This window comes from Octodon degus, unplaced genomic scaffold (assembly GCF_000260255.1).
Source record: "Octodon degus isolate 3935 unplaced genomic scaffold, OctDeg1.0 scaffold00004, whole genome shotgun sequence".
NCBI lineage: Eukaryota > Metazoa > Chordata > Mammalia > Rodentia > Octodontidae > Octodon > Octodon degus.
Genome location: NW_004524580.1, coordinates 24,823,429 through 24,840,928, shown reverse-complemented (window position 1 = coordinate 24,840,928; position 17,500 = coordinate 24,823,429). Strand labels below are relative to the sequence as shown.

General features: G+C 42.9%; 1 protein-coding gene across 1 annotated transcript in view; it reads right to left on the bottom strand.

The window, feature by feature from the left end:
- The window catches only part of Cfap54 (cilia and flagella associated protein 54), a 353,322-nt gene extending 339,398 nt beyond the window's left edge, over positions 1-13,924 (bottom strand). Inside the window, exons 1-4 of the mRNA XM_023716586.1 lie at positions 13,593-13,924; positions 7,658-7,763; positions 3,959-4,102; positions 1,522-1,693 (exon numbers count right to left, since the gene is read on the bottom strand). Of these exons, the coding sequence (XP_023572354.1) occupies positions 1,522-1,693; positions 3,959-4,102; positions 7,658-7,763; positions 13,593-13,924 (754 nt within the window). The remainder of the gene's footprint in view (positions 1-1,521; positions 1,694-3,958; positions 4,103-7,657; positions 7,764-13,592) is intronic.
- Positions 13,925-17,500: the final 3,576 nt, after the last annotated feature.

The following is a 17,500-nucleotide window of genomic DNA, read 5'->3' as shown; positions in this document are numbered from 1 at the left end:
AAATAAAAAGTTGAACCAAGAAAAGGATACAGAAGATATGGAATTCACTTCATCTTTTCTTCTTTATAAAGAACACTATAGATTTGTCTGCTACGTATCTGTCTCATCTCAGAAAGACTGAAGGAATCCTGCACCCTTCCCACGCACTAAGTCAGGCCCAGCTGCATATCCAACCCTGCTCCTGTCTGCCGTCCCCACCAGGAGGTGTAGGAGATGCAGCAGTGACTGTGGAATTAAGGTCGCCTCAAGACGACTAGACACAAAAGTCCCTGAGCTGAAAAGCTTCATCTAAGTCCACTTCATTTTGAGGCAGCAAATGTGAAGTCCAATTTCAGCCAAAATATATTTTGGGATGGACAGAGAAAGAAAAGTCTCAGAACTATACTTTTTTTCTTAAACACTGGATAAAGAAAAACCCAGGGCCGAGGAGATAGCTCAATAGAATAAATGCCTTCCTGGCAAGCACAGGGTCCTGAGCTCAATCCCTGGTACTAAAAAAAGAAAGAAAGAAAGAAAGAAAGAAAGAAAGAAAGAAAGAAAGAAAGAAAGAAAGAACGAACGAACCAATACATTATCCTTGGAGTTACTCTGCCCTAGTCTTCTAACACATGACAAAATACCATCACTTTTTTTTTTTGCGGAACGAGGGACTGATCAGGCCCTTGAGCCATCTCCCTGGCCCTGCACATTTATTTATTTATTTATTTGTTTATTTTGCTTATGACTGTATTATCCAGTGGGCTGAGGGCGTAGGGGGTAGCTCACGGGTACAGCACTTGCCTAGCATGAGCAAGGCTCTGGGTTCAATTTCCAGCACACGCCCCACAAAAAGAAGAAAGGGACAGAGAAGAGAATATATTATCCATTCCCAGAACAATGAAATACCTATAGATAGATAAATAGCTACAGACATAGATATGAAATAGATTAAAAGGTTTTAAAATAAATGTGTGTGTATATATATATATATATATATATATGTATTTTCTGAGAATACAGTGACTCCACGCAACCTCAGAATAGAGAAACATCTTCCAGCTAAGATGCACACCTTTGCAGACGTACTCAATGCACATGCATGTGCATATATACACGTATGTGTACACGTGCTCTCAGAGCTCCTTGCTCAGTACTAGTTAGAGCAGAAATGTGGCTGTGCACAAGGTAAAAAGTGTGTGGCAAGGACAGTGAGGAGAAGCCCAGCAAATGGGTGCCACGAAGAACCGGGCTAGCCTGCAGGGGTCACCTGATTCTTACTCATTTGTATCTTAAACTTTCCATTATTAACTGTGGCCCTGCTTTTGTACACCCCAGACTGACTACCCCTAGTGCAAAACCCAAAGACATGCGCTGAAAGACCTATTTGTGAGACAAAAACAACTAAAATGTAAAACAAGTGTTTTTCTAAGGAAAAAAAAAAGACATCCAACCATGAAAGGCACACATTTTCAATCACAAGGTAACTGAGTTGCTGTCAGACGCTGCATCTGTGTAACTCCCTGGGGGGGTGTGGGCGCATACCATTGAAGACAATCCAGCAAAGGTGCTCTTGTGGCAGCGCCACCTGCATGATGAGCCGCAAGGAGGACAAGATATGCAGACACTGGCTCACAGAGTCTTGGTTCTGCAGGTTTACATCACTGTCGCAGACCAGCTGGTAGCTACAAATATTTTTGCCATACAAAGCATGAAACTGAAACACAAGGGAAAACATAAATGGGAATATAAAATAAGGCTTATGCAACTCAGAAAAGCATTTCCCAAAATGTAGAAAGCTAAAATAGAAACAATGGTGCTTAATTTGTATAATAGATTGATATACAAAGAAACAAGCTAAGTTTCTTTAAAACATCCACTTAGGATTAGCTTTTCTTAGTCAAAGAAATTCAAAAACAAAAACAAAGAAAAAGAAAGAATCCTTTAGCAAAAACATAAAACTGACTCAACTTTTATAAACCTGCCCAGTAGAACTTTACCCTGTTTACTGATTCAGATTTGATTACCACCATTTACCCAATTCATCCAACAAAATGTTGACTGCCATCTACATCACACTCTTGTAGGTGACAAGCATTCTAAGACAAGAAGAAATGACCCCTGTGGTGACAGAGGAAAGAGTTCCCGGCATGCATAGCACTAGGCACTGCCGCAGTACTGAACTGAAGGTGTTTTTTGAGTCTGGATAAAAAGTTATTAAGTCAAAAGATGAGACTGTGGAGGTGGCTGGCCCCAGGAGCAACCCTGGAGAGTGTGCCCTGGCATTCCAAGGAATTGGATTTTTTTGTTTTGTTTTGTTTTGTATCAGGAATCGAACTCATGAGTTTGTGCTTGCCAGACAGACACTGTGCCACTAAGCTACATCGCAGGCCCCCCAAGGAATTTGATCTCTAGCCAAAGGGCAAAGCAAAGTCAGTGGTGATTTCTCCTTTAGAAATGGAACCTGACAAAGCATTGCTATGAACTGTAGGTTGTGGGGTGAAAGGTCCAGACAAGGAGGCTAGCAGAGACCTTTCCAGCCCTCTTCCCAGCGGGGCGCAAACCCACATTGCCCAGGATTCTCATTCCTGTTCCTATATTTGTGCCTCAGCCAACCTGAACGATTCAGTGGTCCCCACCATGCCTTGAGATCTACCTATGAGCCAACCACCACTGCTCCCAGACCTCCAAAGAGACATTACTTGGAAGGACAGCATTTTGGAAGCAGGCAGCTCAGAGTTCAAATACCTTCCCTGCCCACTGTTCTGCACAGGCTGGGCTGGTTTCTATTTTCTTTTTCTTTCTTTTTTTTTTTTTTTTTTTCCATCTTTTTGAGCCAGGGTCTCACTATGCAGTTCAGTCTGGCTGTCAGTTCACTTTGTAGCTGATGCTGGTCTTGAACTCACAAAAATCCTCTTGCCTCAGCATCTCACATGCTAGGATTACAGGGTGTACCACTACGCCTGTAATCTTAATCTTAATCTCTGATAAATTTGATTTTCCACCTCTTAGGACCACAGTGATACTATAAGACAATAATTCTTGTAATACAATTCTACAGTTCTTTAGGGTTGCTGGGAATCAAACCTGTGGCCTCTTCCATGCTAGGCAAGCGCTCTCCCACTGAGCTATATCTCCAGCCTCACATAATGCATTTAGAAGACAGCCTACCACACAATAACTGCTCCACTAGTGAATTAACTCTATCAATTAACAGTCGTGCTCATTAACATAAATAAAACAATCTTTATGTCAAAAGATCCACCTGGTACCAGGAATTGAGCTATGGCCTTTGCATACAGTGACATTCCCACCCTCTTTTTTACAAGGTCTCTCTAAATCAGAAATTGTTCATCCTGGGCTGGAACTCGTGGTCCCCCACCTCAGATCCCACAGAGGCAGGATTACAGGCACGCACATCACACCCAGCCAAGCACTGTGACATAAGCTTTGTTTGTCTGTATTTAAAATAGGACAATAAGCAAGGCATAATGAAGCAGACCCATAATCCCAGCACTTGGGAGGCTGAGGCAGGAGTTTCACAGCAAGTTTGTGGTCAGCCGGGGCTGCATAGTGAGCTTAAGGCTAGTCTGGACTACAGAAGGAGATCCTGTCTCAAAAAAAAAAAAAAAAAAATGCCACCCAAAAAAAGTGCAATAAAATAATATCTAACTCATTAAGCTATTATAAGAATCAATTATATTTTCCAGCACACTTTGTAAACTCAAAGTACTCTATAAATATTAGTTATTATAAGTAAATTGAAATTGATACAATCCCCAAAACATTGTTACAAAGTTTAATGAGTTCACTTTCTTATCCCACTTCAACAGCACGATAAGAAAGCATTTATAAGGCAATTTATAATGCGTGGCAAGAGGCTATAATAGGCCAACAGAAGGAATTTTGAGGCCGCCCACTAAGTGACACATGGCATTACTAATGACAAAGCAAAGCTACTCATATCCTTTCCGTATCTTACCGTAAGTCTAGCTGTGTTATCTCCGGAGCCTTTTGGAAAAAAGACAGCTTTGAATTGATTCACATCTGCTTTATTTTCATCAAAATGGGCATCAAACTGTTGAAGAAATCTTCCATAGCACTGCAAAAGGGCCAGTTTGTATTCCTAAAATAAAGAGAACTCAATTTAAGTTTCAAAATATCACCATAAGATCAAGTAATATTTCTATTACTAGGAATAGTATCAATTTTGGTCATTAATATTGCTGCTATTGCTACCATTTTCCAAATATGTATCGTGTGACAGAATGCACACTACGGTATTTATGTGCATTAGTTTCTCTAACTCTGCACTCCACAAGACCACTACGAGAAGGGACCATCATGACCACAAGGAACACATACTTAGATGCTCTACATGGACAAACTTACAAGCACTCAATACTCAATCACTAGACAGTAGCAACCCGCACTCAGGACAGAGGGAGGGAACAGCCTTGCTTCTCCGATGCTCCTGGGCTTAGAAGGATGGCAGGAAGGAGAGAAGGAGGCTAACAGAGGAGATGGAGATGGGGAGGGAGCTTGCTGGCTCATCTTCGACAGCTCAACCTGGCCAACACGCCATATTCCCATCAGAGGAGACTCCTTGCCCCTGTCACACATGTCATTACTTTTGGGGAGAAGAAGGGGGCCTGACCTTGAGAGCTTGGGGTAGGGGACATGCACAGTGCTCTAAAACTGATTTGGGGGCAACCCTTCCTCCTTCCTCCAGGACAACTGTGTCTCCAGGAAGAGCCGAGGCCAGCTACCTACCCTGTGAGAGGTTCCACAGCCCCATACTTTAGTTCCTATTTCTGGTTACTTGTTTATTATCTGCTCACTAATTAATTCTGAATCTTTCCTATTCTAATTAACTCACCTAGTAAGTTCAAACAGAATTGAAACAAGAGTATTCTACAAGATGAGCTTTACTATAATTGAAATTATAGTAAAATACATCATTTTAAGAATATATATAAGAAAATACATAATTTTAAGAATATATAAATCAAAGTAGCAAGTTCATTTTGGGGATTACCTTCAGTGGCCAGTTTTCCCACCAGGGAAAAGTAGATAGGACTTTTCTGTTGTTGTTCATTTAATTAAATTTTAAAATACCCTCTCCAGGCCTTTCTGCCAACAACAGCCTGAACCTTAGCTCCTACCTGTCACCAACCTGCTTTATCCACTTCCTCCTCCCTCTCCATATCCTGTACAGCCCCCGGGTCACCCCTCCAACATCCCTATCGTACTGTGCCCAGCCAGCTTCTCAGACGCAGAGGTGGAACAACAGAGAGGAAGCTCTATTCCATGTCTTGCCCAAACTGCTACTCCACTTCACAGAGACAGCTAGGCTAGCACTCCTGTCTTACAGGTTTAACAAACAAATCAGGAACTTTACAATTAAGAAGTGGACCAAGCTTCAAGGCTATAAAATTAAGCTAAAGCAACAGGAGATGCAAGAACGTGAAGACAGCACAGCCTTCAAAGATTCTGAGATCAGCAGACACCAAGAAGCCAGAACCAAGACATGAGATCATTAAAATCAAACCCATGCCACAAGGAAGCAATCTTCCCTAACCCAAACCCAACTAGGAACTCTCCCAGATAATCAGGAGCCAGTGCCAGGTGGCATGGGACAAAGATATGCACAGAAAGTCACTAAAGTACAGTTCCCTTACTGCGTTGGCAACATCAAAGCCATGCTCTAGTGGACATCTAAGACAGTAATGACACCTGGGTCCCATGAAGAGCCATGCTGATTAGGAGCCAAGACACAACTGAAGCTCCACATCTGCATATGTGATTAAGAGACAGGTCCTTGCCTACCCACCCCACCCCACCCCATGCCATGGGCACCTTCGTCCTGTTTGGCTCAGCCTGAGCTTCCAGTCTCCCAGGGTACTTTCTCCCTTAGACTACAGTGGAAGAACAAAAGCTTTGCTTGTGTACCAAGGTGCTTCTGTAGATTCTCCTGATAGAGCACAAGAATCCACCAGTCAGTCTGAACATGAATGCAGCTTACATAGTGGATTTCACCTAGGTATTTTTTCTATAGTTTTCCAAACTCCATTTTCTCACATTTCCAAGAATCATGACCCAAGCATATGGGTTGAGGTTATCTCTTATTTTGGCAGAGGAAAACAGACCTTAGTTCTTTATTATGAAAACTGTATGTCTTATCTTCTCTTCAATAAACTCATCTCCCAGATAAAAAGAATTTAAGTCCAGAAAATAGAAGTGGGGAAGAGACCATGAAAAAGATGAATGAGCATACTGTATACTGTGCGGGGGGGGGGGGGGCGCAAAATGTGGGCATCTCTGCCTTCCTTGTATGTCTCCTTCAGGGCCTTCAAACTTTGGGTCAGAACCTTAAATCACTCAAGGAATATGTGCAGTGTGAGATTTTACTAGTCCTAAATTTACTTAGCCTACCTCATCTCCCTTCACAACTGCAGACACCATAAGGGTTAGTAAAGGAAATTTCAGTAGCTTAAGGGCCATCCATTGCCAGCTTTCCTAACCTCCAGTTCCAGTTCCCTGGAGCCACACCTAGAGTCAAGTCACTGCCCTAAAACTGCAAACACCATGCCTTCCTGGATAAAGCAGAGCACTGCAGACCGATCCATGGTGACGTCACCCCCAACCAGGTATAGACCCCATGATGAGATTCAAGACAAGTCCCCTAACCAAGAACTGTCATCTCATAATGCAGACAGAACTGCCCCCTCAAGGGATAATGGCTCTCTCAGAAACAGTTCTGAGATAATAGCCCATCAGTCCAGGACTTAACCAGAAGTATAGTACCAGTATAGACACCTCACTCTCCAGTCCCAACTCTGGTCCTTGTTGCCCACTCGGTAATGCCCCAAAGCTTCTGCTTGGCTCTGGAAATCAGATCTTGCAGCTCTTTATCTGCCCCTCCAGCACAGCGATGCAGCTCAAATCCCCTTCCCTGCCCCTCACCACTGGCATCGTGAGACACATGCCAGAGCCTCCTCTGTTGGAACCCCTGAGACCAGGGATTCTGCCCTAGAACTCCAGTAATACAGAGTAAGTCGGATCTATACCAGATTACTGTCATTAACTGAAACCCCAACCATGCCCTGGTCTTATCAAACCAAGCCCACGAGTGCAGAGTTCCAGGACACAGGCAGCCCTGGAACTAAAGATGATGGTGATGCAAGCTCAACCGGGAATGAATGCAACACTGGGCAAGACACAGGGCAGCTACGGAACAACTGCGAGAATCCAGCCAGGAGGAGGTAAAAGTCATTAAAATGGGACATAAAACTGGGCCATGTTACAGCACGGCCAGGACACAGGACAGCGGCCACCGGGCATGGCCAGCCATGTGAAAAACAACAGGAAGCTGTGTCTGGGCGCCTTTGTGTGAGGCGGAACACGATGACTCAGCACTTCCTGTTGTGCGCCCACCGCGCCCTCTGCTCACCCCCACCGGTTCCCCCAGCCTCCTGCCAGTTCACAGCCTCTCACCCCTAGTGCATTTCAAATACAAAAATAAAAAGCAAACACTTTTTTTTTTATGTTACTGTGCCTCATTAAAATGTTTGTATACTGGGGATTTTTCTTTCTGAAACATAAAATAGGAATGGTACACAGCCAAATAATAATTAGTCAAATGAGTCTTACTTTGGCTCTCTACCCCACAAGCACTTACTCTGAGGTGACAAAGGCTATCTCCAACCTTCAGGAGCTTTTCATTGTAATAGTTGGCTGGCAGCCGGGGGGCGTATTTGGTCCAGATATTGAACAAAGTGGTGGCACTGTATAATGTATAACATGACATCGTCAAGGTCAGCAGGAACCCTCAATTAATTAGCAAGCAATCCTTAAAAACTTACCTTGTGATCTTGTGATAAGTTTCTCCAATGTCCTTTATTGCTCATGTCTAATTATTAATAATAAATGTAATTATAGTTGAAATTATTGCTTCCTGTATGCCAAACACTGAAGCCCTTTAGATAAACCTTTTTAAAACCATTTCTTAAAACTTTTTTAAATCCCATTTTGTAGAGCAGTTTTAGGTTCATAGCAAAAGTGAAAGGAAAGTACAGAAGTTTCCCATACAGCTACACGTGTACAACCTCCCCCACTATGAACATCCACCCTAGTTGTGGTAGTTGTTACAACCGATGACCCAACATGGACACACACCATCCGAAATCTGTAACTTACGCTAGCTTCCCTTAGTGTTATATATCCAATGGGTTTGGACAAACATATAATGATGTATCTTCCATTATTATACCACAGAGTACTTTCACTGCCCTAAAACTCCTCTCCATGCCATCTACTCATCCCTCTCTTCAATGTCTTTGAGCCACGGATCTATTTCTTTACTGCCTCCATAGTTTTGTTTCTTCCAGAACGTCTTCCAGTAGGCTGTCTTTTCAGACAGGCTTTTGGCACTCACTCATATGCATCTCAGTTTCCTGTCTTTCGTGCCCATTTCCTTTTAGCACTAAGTATTACACCGACTAGACATACCACAGTTGAGTTTGGCCTCATTTTCTCCAGGTCATCTTGGTTCTTTGAAAGTTTCGGCAATTGCGAGTAAAGCAGCTCTAAGTAACTATGTGCAGATACTTTACACAGATGTAAGTTTCCAAAGCTTTTGTAGCATAATTATGGGGTCATATGGTAAGAGTTTATTTACATATGAAGGGAGCCACCAAACTTGCCTCTACAGTGCTGTCCATTTCATTTCTCCCAGCAAAGAACAAGCATTCCAGTTACTCTGCATCTTTGCCCGTATTTGATGTTGTCACTATTTTGGATTTAGCCTTCAGAATAGGTGCGTGAAACATCGTACTGGTGTTTTAATTTGCATTCCCCTGATGACACAGGCTGTGGAGCATCTTTTCATATGTTTATTTGTCATCTATCTTCTTTGCTGAGGTGTCTGATAGGATCTCTGGCACTTGTTTTTTCAATTAGGTTGATTTTTTTCTTCCTGCTAAGAGGGCTTCTTTTTGTGTATTGTAACAGCCCTTTATCAGATGTTTCTTCTGCAAACATATTCTTCCAGTTCATAGCATTTCTTTTCATTCTCTTCATAGTGTCTTTCATACAGCAGAAATTTTTATTTTTTAGGCAGTCTATCAATTCTTTCATAGATTATAGCTTTGGTGTTAAATGCAAAATATCAACATGAAATTCAAGGTCATCTATATTTTCTGGTTTTCTAGAAATTTTATAGCCTTGATTTTTCAATATATGATCCATTCTGAGTTGTTTGTGATGGGTGTGAGGTCTGTATCTAGAGTGTGTGTGTGTATGTGTCCAAACAGTTCCCATTACACTTGAGATAAAGACAAGCTCTTGAAAGTAGTCTCTAAAACTTTCCAAAGCCGTATGCTTTCCTCTAATGTTATCAGTTATGGATTGTATATGGATGTCCCTCTAAAGCCTCATATAATCTAGGGTGGAGTTTCAAAGGTGGCTGGATCAAGGCATGTACATGAGCATTAGGAGTGAGATATTGGAGTTAAGGGTATGGACAACAGAAGCCCCACCCTGGCTACATGTGACATCAACCAACAGGCTTACGGCCCTGGTAGAATGTAGAAAGGCAAGCTTGTGGCTGCTGCCTGCTCTCAGCCTCCTGTCAACCTTGCTGTGGACTGTTCCTCCTCTGCCGTATCCCTGGGCCATGCTGCCCTGCTCTGAAGCCAGCTGACTGTGGACTTCAACCTTTAAGATAAACCTTTCCTGCTTTAACTTTGGGTGTTGGGTATTTTGTTCCAGCAATGAGAAAGTAACTAAGACCTCATCTCACATGCTGTGCTTGCACTCACTATGTTTATATTAAAAGGGCTTCAGTCCCTCCCTCCAAAGCACTCAACCCTTAGGGGACTAAGCGCTTGCTTAGGTAAGTGCAGGTGCCAGGGTTCAATTCTGGCACCCCATGCTGCACCAGCCCCACACCCTTCCTAGACTATAAACTTCATGAGCGCAGATTCTCCTATCTGTCTCACTCACCACTCTGTAATTAGTGACTAATGTAATGCCTGGCACATGGCAAGCAGTCAACAAACATTGCTGCACAAATAAATCCCTGAAATGTGGGAGGTGTTGAACTGTGAAGGTTCAAGCCAATCCTTACCATTTGTGATTATCTTATCAGAGTCCCTTTAAAGAACATCTAAAATACTATCCTTACAGGCAGGCCCAACCTACCTTCCTATATGTGACATTTACAATTACTGAGAACAAAGGGACAGTGACCTTTCAGTTTTTATAATCCCAAATATTTACTGAATGTTTACTATGTCCCAGTAATACCAGAAGAGGCTGTGCAGGCAGAAAAATGTGAGATATATTATCCCAATAATCAGGGAACCTATATTCTAGTAAATGAGCTGCACAGGAAAACAAACCGAAAAAAATATAAAATGATAGGCAAATTCCCTGAATTAGAAAGGCCTCACTAAGGAGGTGACAACTGAACTGAGATCTGAAAGGAGGGGAGCCAGACAATTGAAAAGCAAGAGAAAGAATCTCTCAGACAAAAGAAAACAAAGGCTGTAGGTGAAAAACAGGAGGACTACTCCTCTGCAAAGGCCCAAGAGAGGTGGAAGCAGAGACAAGAAGGATCTCTACACTCTGAAGGCTACTCCCAAGACATTAGTTTTATTCTGAAAGCAATGGTAAGCAGCGGAAAAGACTCCGGTAAGAGTACACAATGCTTCTTATAGGGACCTCCCTGGTTGCTCTGTGAAGGACAGATGTGAGACAGACTACTTTAGGGAAAAGGCGAACCCAGGTTTGTTTCCATGGGAATTCCAGAAGTGGAGGGGGCAAGATAAAGCCCACACACAAAAAGTGTTTAGAATATAAATGGAAAACTGCAGACTCCCTGAAATGAGTATGAAATGCATATCCTTGGTCAAGACATCGACCATCAGCAGGCTCTCCCACAGGTGACCACTCTGCCCCTGCCTCCCTACACCAGGCACCTCCCGGTTTTCTGCCTCCCTCCTTAGGAGTTCTTCTCCACTGGCTCCTTTTCACCCAGCTTATCAACGTGGGGGCATCCATAGCTCAGTCTTTTCCTCTCTTCTCCATCTACACTCACTTCCTTAGGTTCTCCATCACATGTCGCTATTTAAATATCAGTGATCAGCTAATTCCAAATACATACCTTTTCTGTCTTTGAGATGAACTGGCCAACTCCTTAAAAACAGCTCTGCCTAGTCATCGAGCTTTGTCTCAATATTTCAAGCACTAAGCTCTCCATCTCACCCCTCCTCAAAGTCCGTCCTTCCCATGATCGCCAGCCCTGCCCTGCCCCTTCACACTGGCTATCCTCCCTCTTCAGCCTACTCCGTTGATGGTTTCTACACCTCCTCTCAACCGTAGCTTTTCCTGTCTCTCACCAGGCTACCTGTAATACCATTTTATTTTTTTATTTTTATGTATTCAGTACTAAACATACAGGGTCTCACTACGTAGATCAGACTTGTAGTGATTCTCCTGTTTTCAGCCTCCCAAGTGCTGGGATTATAGGTGTGTACCACCACACTGTCTCAACTGTCTCAGTGCACCCCAGGGGCAGGGCCAGCACGGCATGCCGGGAATTGAGCCTAGGCTGCTGCACTCTGCCTAAACTTGACACTTTAGTGCGCTGAGCTATCTGGCCAGCCTATAATACCATTTTAAACTGCAACACTCATCTGATGGCCTCCAATCCCATTCTTCGCTCTTGGTTTGTTTCTAGCAATTATCTCCTTGTAAATGTACTTTACCATAGACCTCCCCTTATGCAGCAGGAAAACATTCCAAGCCCCCCAGTGTGTGTGCATGAAGCCAGACAGTACTGAATCTGATATAGCTTTTTTCCTATAGATACATGCCAGTGGTAAACTTTCACTTATAAATTAAGCAAAGTGAGAAATCAACATTAATAGTTAATAACAAAATAGGACAGTTACAGTTTGAAAGTTCTGTGTATGTGGTATCTCAAAATATCCTGCTGCATTTTCAAGCTTAGCAACATGGGCACATAACTTTTCCTTTATCAAGAGCTTTCACCTTTCCACTCGAAGAACACACTTTATGTTGCCTCTTCCGCGTATCTCAGCTGCCTGTGTTACTCACCTTGTGCCCTGGAGCTGCTGTTCAGTAAAATGAGTTAGCTGAATGCAACTGCAATGATGCTACTACAGTTGATCTGATCACCAAGGCTAACAACAGGCCAGTGTCTCCCATAGCATGGACACGCTGGATAAAGAGACTGACATCCCAGGTGGGGGAGAGCAGGCTAGGGAAAGATTTCATCACATTACTCAGAAAAGCACACAATGTAAAAGTTAAGAATTGCTTATTTGGGCCTGCAAGATAGCTCAGCAGACTAAGCACTTGTTCTGGCAAGCATAGGGACCAGGGTTTGATCCTGGGTCTACATGCTGCACAGGGCCCAGGATGCTGGCCCCACCCCTGGGGCGCACTGTGCCAGAAAATGAGTCCTGGTGTGGTAGCCCACGCCTGGAATCCCACAGCTGGGGAGGCTCAAAACAGGCGGATTACTAAGAGTCCAAGCTGTGTAGTGTGACCCTGTACCAAACACATAAAAAAAAAAAATTGCTTATTTTTAGGATTTCCTAGTTAGAACTTTGGAACCATGCTAAACACAGGGCACCAAAGCCACAGAAAGTAAAAATTAGACAAGGGGGAATTACCATGTTTCCACACTTTAGTGACTGAATATATTCACAAAAATACGTACTCCATGTAGATAGGGATTTTCATGACTTTTAACATATATATTTTATATATATAATATATATATAATATATATATATATTATATATATATATAGTTTGGATGAATGAATGAATGATTACATGTAAGCCAAAATTATTTCTTCATATTAAATGCGTGCACAAAAATGTAAGTTAAGACTAGTCACTGTTCTGGTACTTTCTGCCACTCATCCACCTACTTTTGTAAATGTTCAGCTTGTGGTATATTTGACCAAAAAAGATAATAACACAAACAGCAAAGAATCTTAAAAATAGGTAGCTTGGAGTTACAGTAATAACATGGTGACAGACACCAAAAAAGGAAAACAGATGTGCAGATTGTGTCATGAAATCATGGGAGAAAAAAGCGTCTCTGTAACCCTAATAACATAAAAAGAGGGGAACACACACGAGTCCATGACAGGATGACATGTTTCATGGTATCAAGAACTTCAAGAACCGGAACCACCTCAAACCTATTTTTTTGTCTTCATATTCAGAATTTCGCACCCCAAAATGGAAAACTGTGAAACTCCTGGAGTGGGTGAAAAAATTATTAGCCCAGGGTCATAATTAGGGGACACTCAGAACCTGAACCAATGGTGAGTTATGGAACATTCTGGTGTTGCCTTTTATTTTGACCTGAAAAGGCAGACCTAACACGGAGCAGGAGTCACGGACTGCGACGGCGACGAACCTGCACGCGGCCAACTGCGCATCCGTCTTCCCACGTCTTCGGGGCACTGGGTCGCCCGCGCACACCACGCCCACCACGCGGGCGCCGCCTGCATCCTGGCCGCCGGCCCTTCTCTAGCCGCGCGCGCCCTCCCAGCGACCTGCCGCCCTTACCAACGCCGACGAAAGTCATGCTGCTGCGCCTCCGTGGCCGCCAGCGCCTTCTTCTTCTTCATGAAGCTCAGGAGCTCGCGGACGTCCTTCTCGCAGGAGGCCAGGAGCGGGTTCCTGGCGTCCAACGGCCCGTAGAACACGGCGGTGGGCAGCGAATCCTCGCGACAGGCGCAGCGCGGCAGCGGGCTCGGGCTGCTCGGCTTCGACTCCACGGGGGACTTGGACACTGTGCCTGAAGTCGACGACGGGGTTGGAGGCAGCTCAGGCGGCGACACCGACGCGGGAGACACCTCAGGGGACGCTGGGCTCGACGGGGCGCCCAGTGCCGCCATGTTGACGCGAGCACGCCGCCGGGAGTTTGTGGAGTCCCGGTTGCCTAGCGACGGTCTCGCGGCAACCACGCATCCGCGCGCCTTCCGGGAAACACAGCGGCTCCTGCAGGGCGGAGAAAGAAAGGGCCAGGGAGTTTGTCCGGTTGCCTCTGGCTTCCGGGTGGGAGATGAGACTAGAGAGAGGGCTTTAAAAACAGAGCTGGAGAATGTTATTTTTGTAGTATTAATTTTATTGAGAAAGAGCATTGACACAGTTTCAAAACAGGTTAGTTGGACAGTTACAATAATTAATACATTACATATTGTTGTCTTCATAGTAGTTATTCACGGCACAAGATGCAGATACAGCTTGTCTAAACACCATTGGCACAAATCTTTATTCTCATTGAACTAAGAGAAAGGAGCTGTATATCTATCCTATTTTGTATATACAGATAAATATTTTTTCACTACAAAATGGTCCTTCATTTATATCCCCCTTTTTTGTTTACTTTTGTCAGAGATGGGTATTCCATTGCCATTCAGTATTGTCATTCTAATATTGTGAATATTAGAGCTGCGATTTTATCATCACAGGAAGCTAAATCTTAGGTAGGTTAAATAATTTCTAAAAACCAAAGTAATGTCACAGGTCCTATTCTGTGACTCTGAAACCTGTGCGCAGGTTCCGTAATCTGTACTGATGGGCTTCCCACAGTTAGTTGACTAACCAAATTGAAATTAGGAAATCTCAACAAGCAATTGAAGGATCAGATACCCACAACTGATCCCTTAGTCTTTCTCTCTAATAATAGATTATGTATTTGCATTTTAGCCATATTCTTACTATATTCTAAATCAGTGTACATTTTGCACAACCTGAACTAATGTAAATGCATACCAGTGGCTTGAAGTGCCTATTCTCAGACTACTTTGGCATTTTAAGTAAGGATCCTGAAAGGCTTTATTTACTTCAAATGAGGAAACTACGGTGCCTCATGGGAAGTAGCTAATGGCAAGGGAAACTCTTTCCCCACATGGTATGGATCACGATCAGAGCCTAATTTATTAATTTGAAGTTTGAGTTTCAATGAATAGGGAACCTTTCTTCCTTACAAATCATTCAATGCCAGAAATTGTCAAAGAGGTGGACTAGAAATGTTGGATAGCTTAGAAAAATAGATCTTTAACACTGAAAAGTGTTACCAGTTCTTTCACACTTAAAGTGACCCTAGCATTCTGTGAGCCCAATTTCCCGTTAAAGATTGAGAAGCTTATTAGCCCACAGACGTTTTGTTTTTTTCAGCTCTGACCTAATTTTGTATGGGCCCTGTGGGTCTGTTCTACTTTGGGAGGCTAGCTCGTTATGTCTGCGCTGCCCCCTTATATTCTTTGAAGGAGTAAGAGAGTATTTAGCTCATTGAAATGGCCAGATAACTATGGCCAGAGAACCTTCCTAGCAAGTGGTGAAATGGAAAGATTCCTCACTGTTGGGTCTAATTCTCCAACAAGGATTTAGATATCATCCTCTGATGGATAAAGATTTTAACTTATGTCTTGTGAGAGAAAAAAAAATCATAAGACTTCAAAGAATGGAGGCCTGGAGGAACTTTTCATCCTTGGAGTATTTTCAAAAAAGAAAAATATTGGTAGGGTCTTTTTATTTCAGTCAGCTTGTTAACGTCTCTCAGTCTTAAACTTTGTTTTCACACAATGGACTTGTCCACTTCAGATCAAAGCTAGTGTTATTTGCCACTGAGAACTATCTATTATATTGATGAAAGTAAAACAGCAGGATTCAATTAAATTAAAAGTGGCCACAGAGGAAGGAAGAAAACAGAAATAAAGCACAGTGGGAATGTTCCCGATCTGGCTTCCGTCACCAATGACCTTGTTCATGGTGCGGGTACTTCCATTTCAAAGTTGCTTGTGAAAGATGTGACTAATTAAATTCAAATACTTGAATTATGAAACACAGTGTCTTAATCATCTTCCTCCTTGCACGTAATTTAGTTAGCAATGCTTAACTTGCAGTAGTTTTTGGAAGCTTTTCTGAATATTTAAATAGGTGTTATGTTCTGAATCATCATTGGGGCAAGATGGAAGTTTCCATTTTGTTCAGTTAAATTATATTGGAGGGTTTTTTTTTTAAACATTTTAGAGACGTTGTCTTTCTTGTAATGAGATGCAGCCATTATAATATCTTTTCTACTTCCTTGTCACTTTGCTTTATTCTTTTCCCTGTAATGAAAGAGTGGAGCTTTGTGACTACTGTGTCTGACAGGGCTAAGTAATGTAAATAGCTCCCTTATAAATAATGTAAATTGCTGTTTCATATAATTAATGCCTTTGCAGGCTGCAGGATTGCCCATTCAAAATTCTTTTTCATCCAAAGTTACTGTTAGAGAAATAATAAATAAGGTTAGTGTTCTGTCGGTTAGTAATTTAGTTGCTAATCACTTATACTGCCCCAAATAGATATATACAGTTCTTTAAAAGAAAAAGAGCACAAAACTCTCCTTTTTCCACCTCACCACCTAATGTATTGACTTAAAAAATTATTTTTTCCTTCTTCATCCATTCAGTTAGTTAAATGCAACCATTTGTTGAGGGCATCCATGCAGCACATAGATGAGCCCACACATTCTTCACAAGAAGCAGGTGACGTATATAACAACTAGCCTTGGTTTTATTTTTTTTTAAACAGGCTGTGAAATGTGGCAAAGGCTTAAAAAATGTTACAGGAGTCCAAGATGAAGCAGAACTAGGGGGAAAATAAAGAATCATAGCAGAGACATCCTCGCATTAGCCTGGACTGTAAATACCTGTTAAAAGAAATGTTCTTGCCCCCAAGGACTTGCCTATTTGTTATGATAAGCATCTAATACTGGAGAGCCCTGCAATGAACCCCCATCTCCCACCTGGTGTCATAGTGCATGGATGGAGGGAGGCTGGGAGGGCAGGTGGGAGGAAGGAAAGGAGAGAGAGAGAGAGAGAGAGAGAGAGAGAGAGAGAGAGAGAGAGAGAATGGTGGTACGGCAGCGATCTGGGTTGACCAGTTGTTCAAGGGGAGCAAAATGCCAGAAGACAGCCAAAACCTTTGTGTTTATTGATTGAGGAGGGGATTATTGGCTGACAGAGGACATCGGTGGTCCTACACAGAGAAAGACCTTGCCTTGAAGTGTCTTTAGCCTTACTTTTAGCCTTGGTGGGAGAGGATGGCCCTCTTCTAATGAGATAACAGAAAATCTCAAAAGGGTGACACAATTAATCCCACGCCTTCCTTGGGAATCCCATTCATCCCTTAGGAAAGTATGTATTTGTTTTGGTTTGGTTTTTTGCAGAACTGGGGATTGAACTCAGGCACTTGCGCTTGCTAGGGAAATGCTTATTCCACTGAGCCATCTCCCCGGCCCTAGGAAAGTATGTAAAAGTAATCATTATGGATTTCTGGTCCCAAATAATCCAAGTCTGGCACCTGGCATGAAGTACTACTAAACAAACCTTTGTTAGAGTGAACGAATGAGAGGGAGAAGAAAAAGAAGGAGGGAGGAGGAGAAGGAGGAGGGAGGAAGAGGAGGAAGGAGGAAGTAGGGA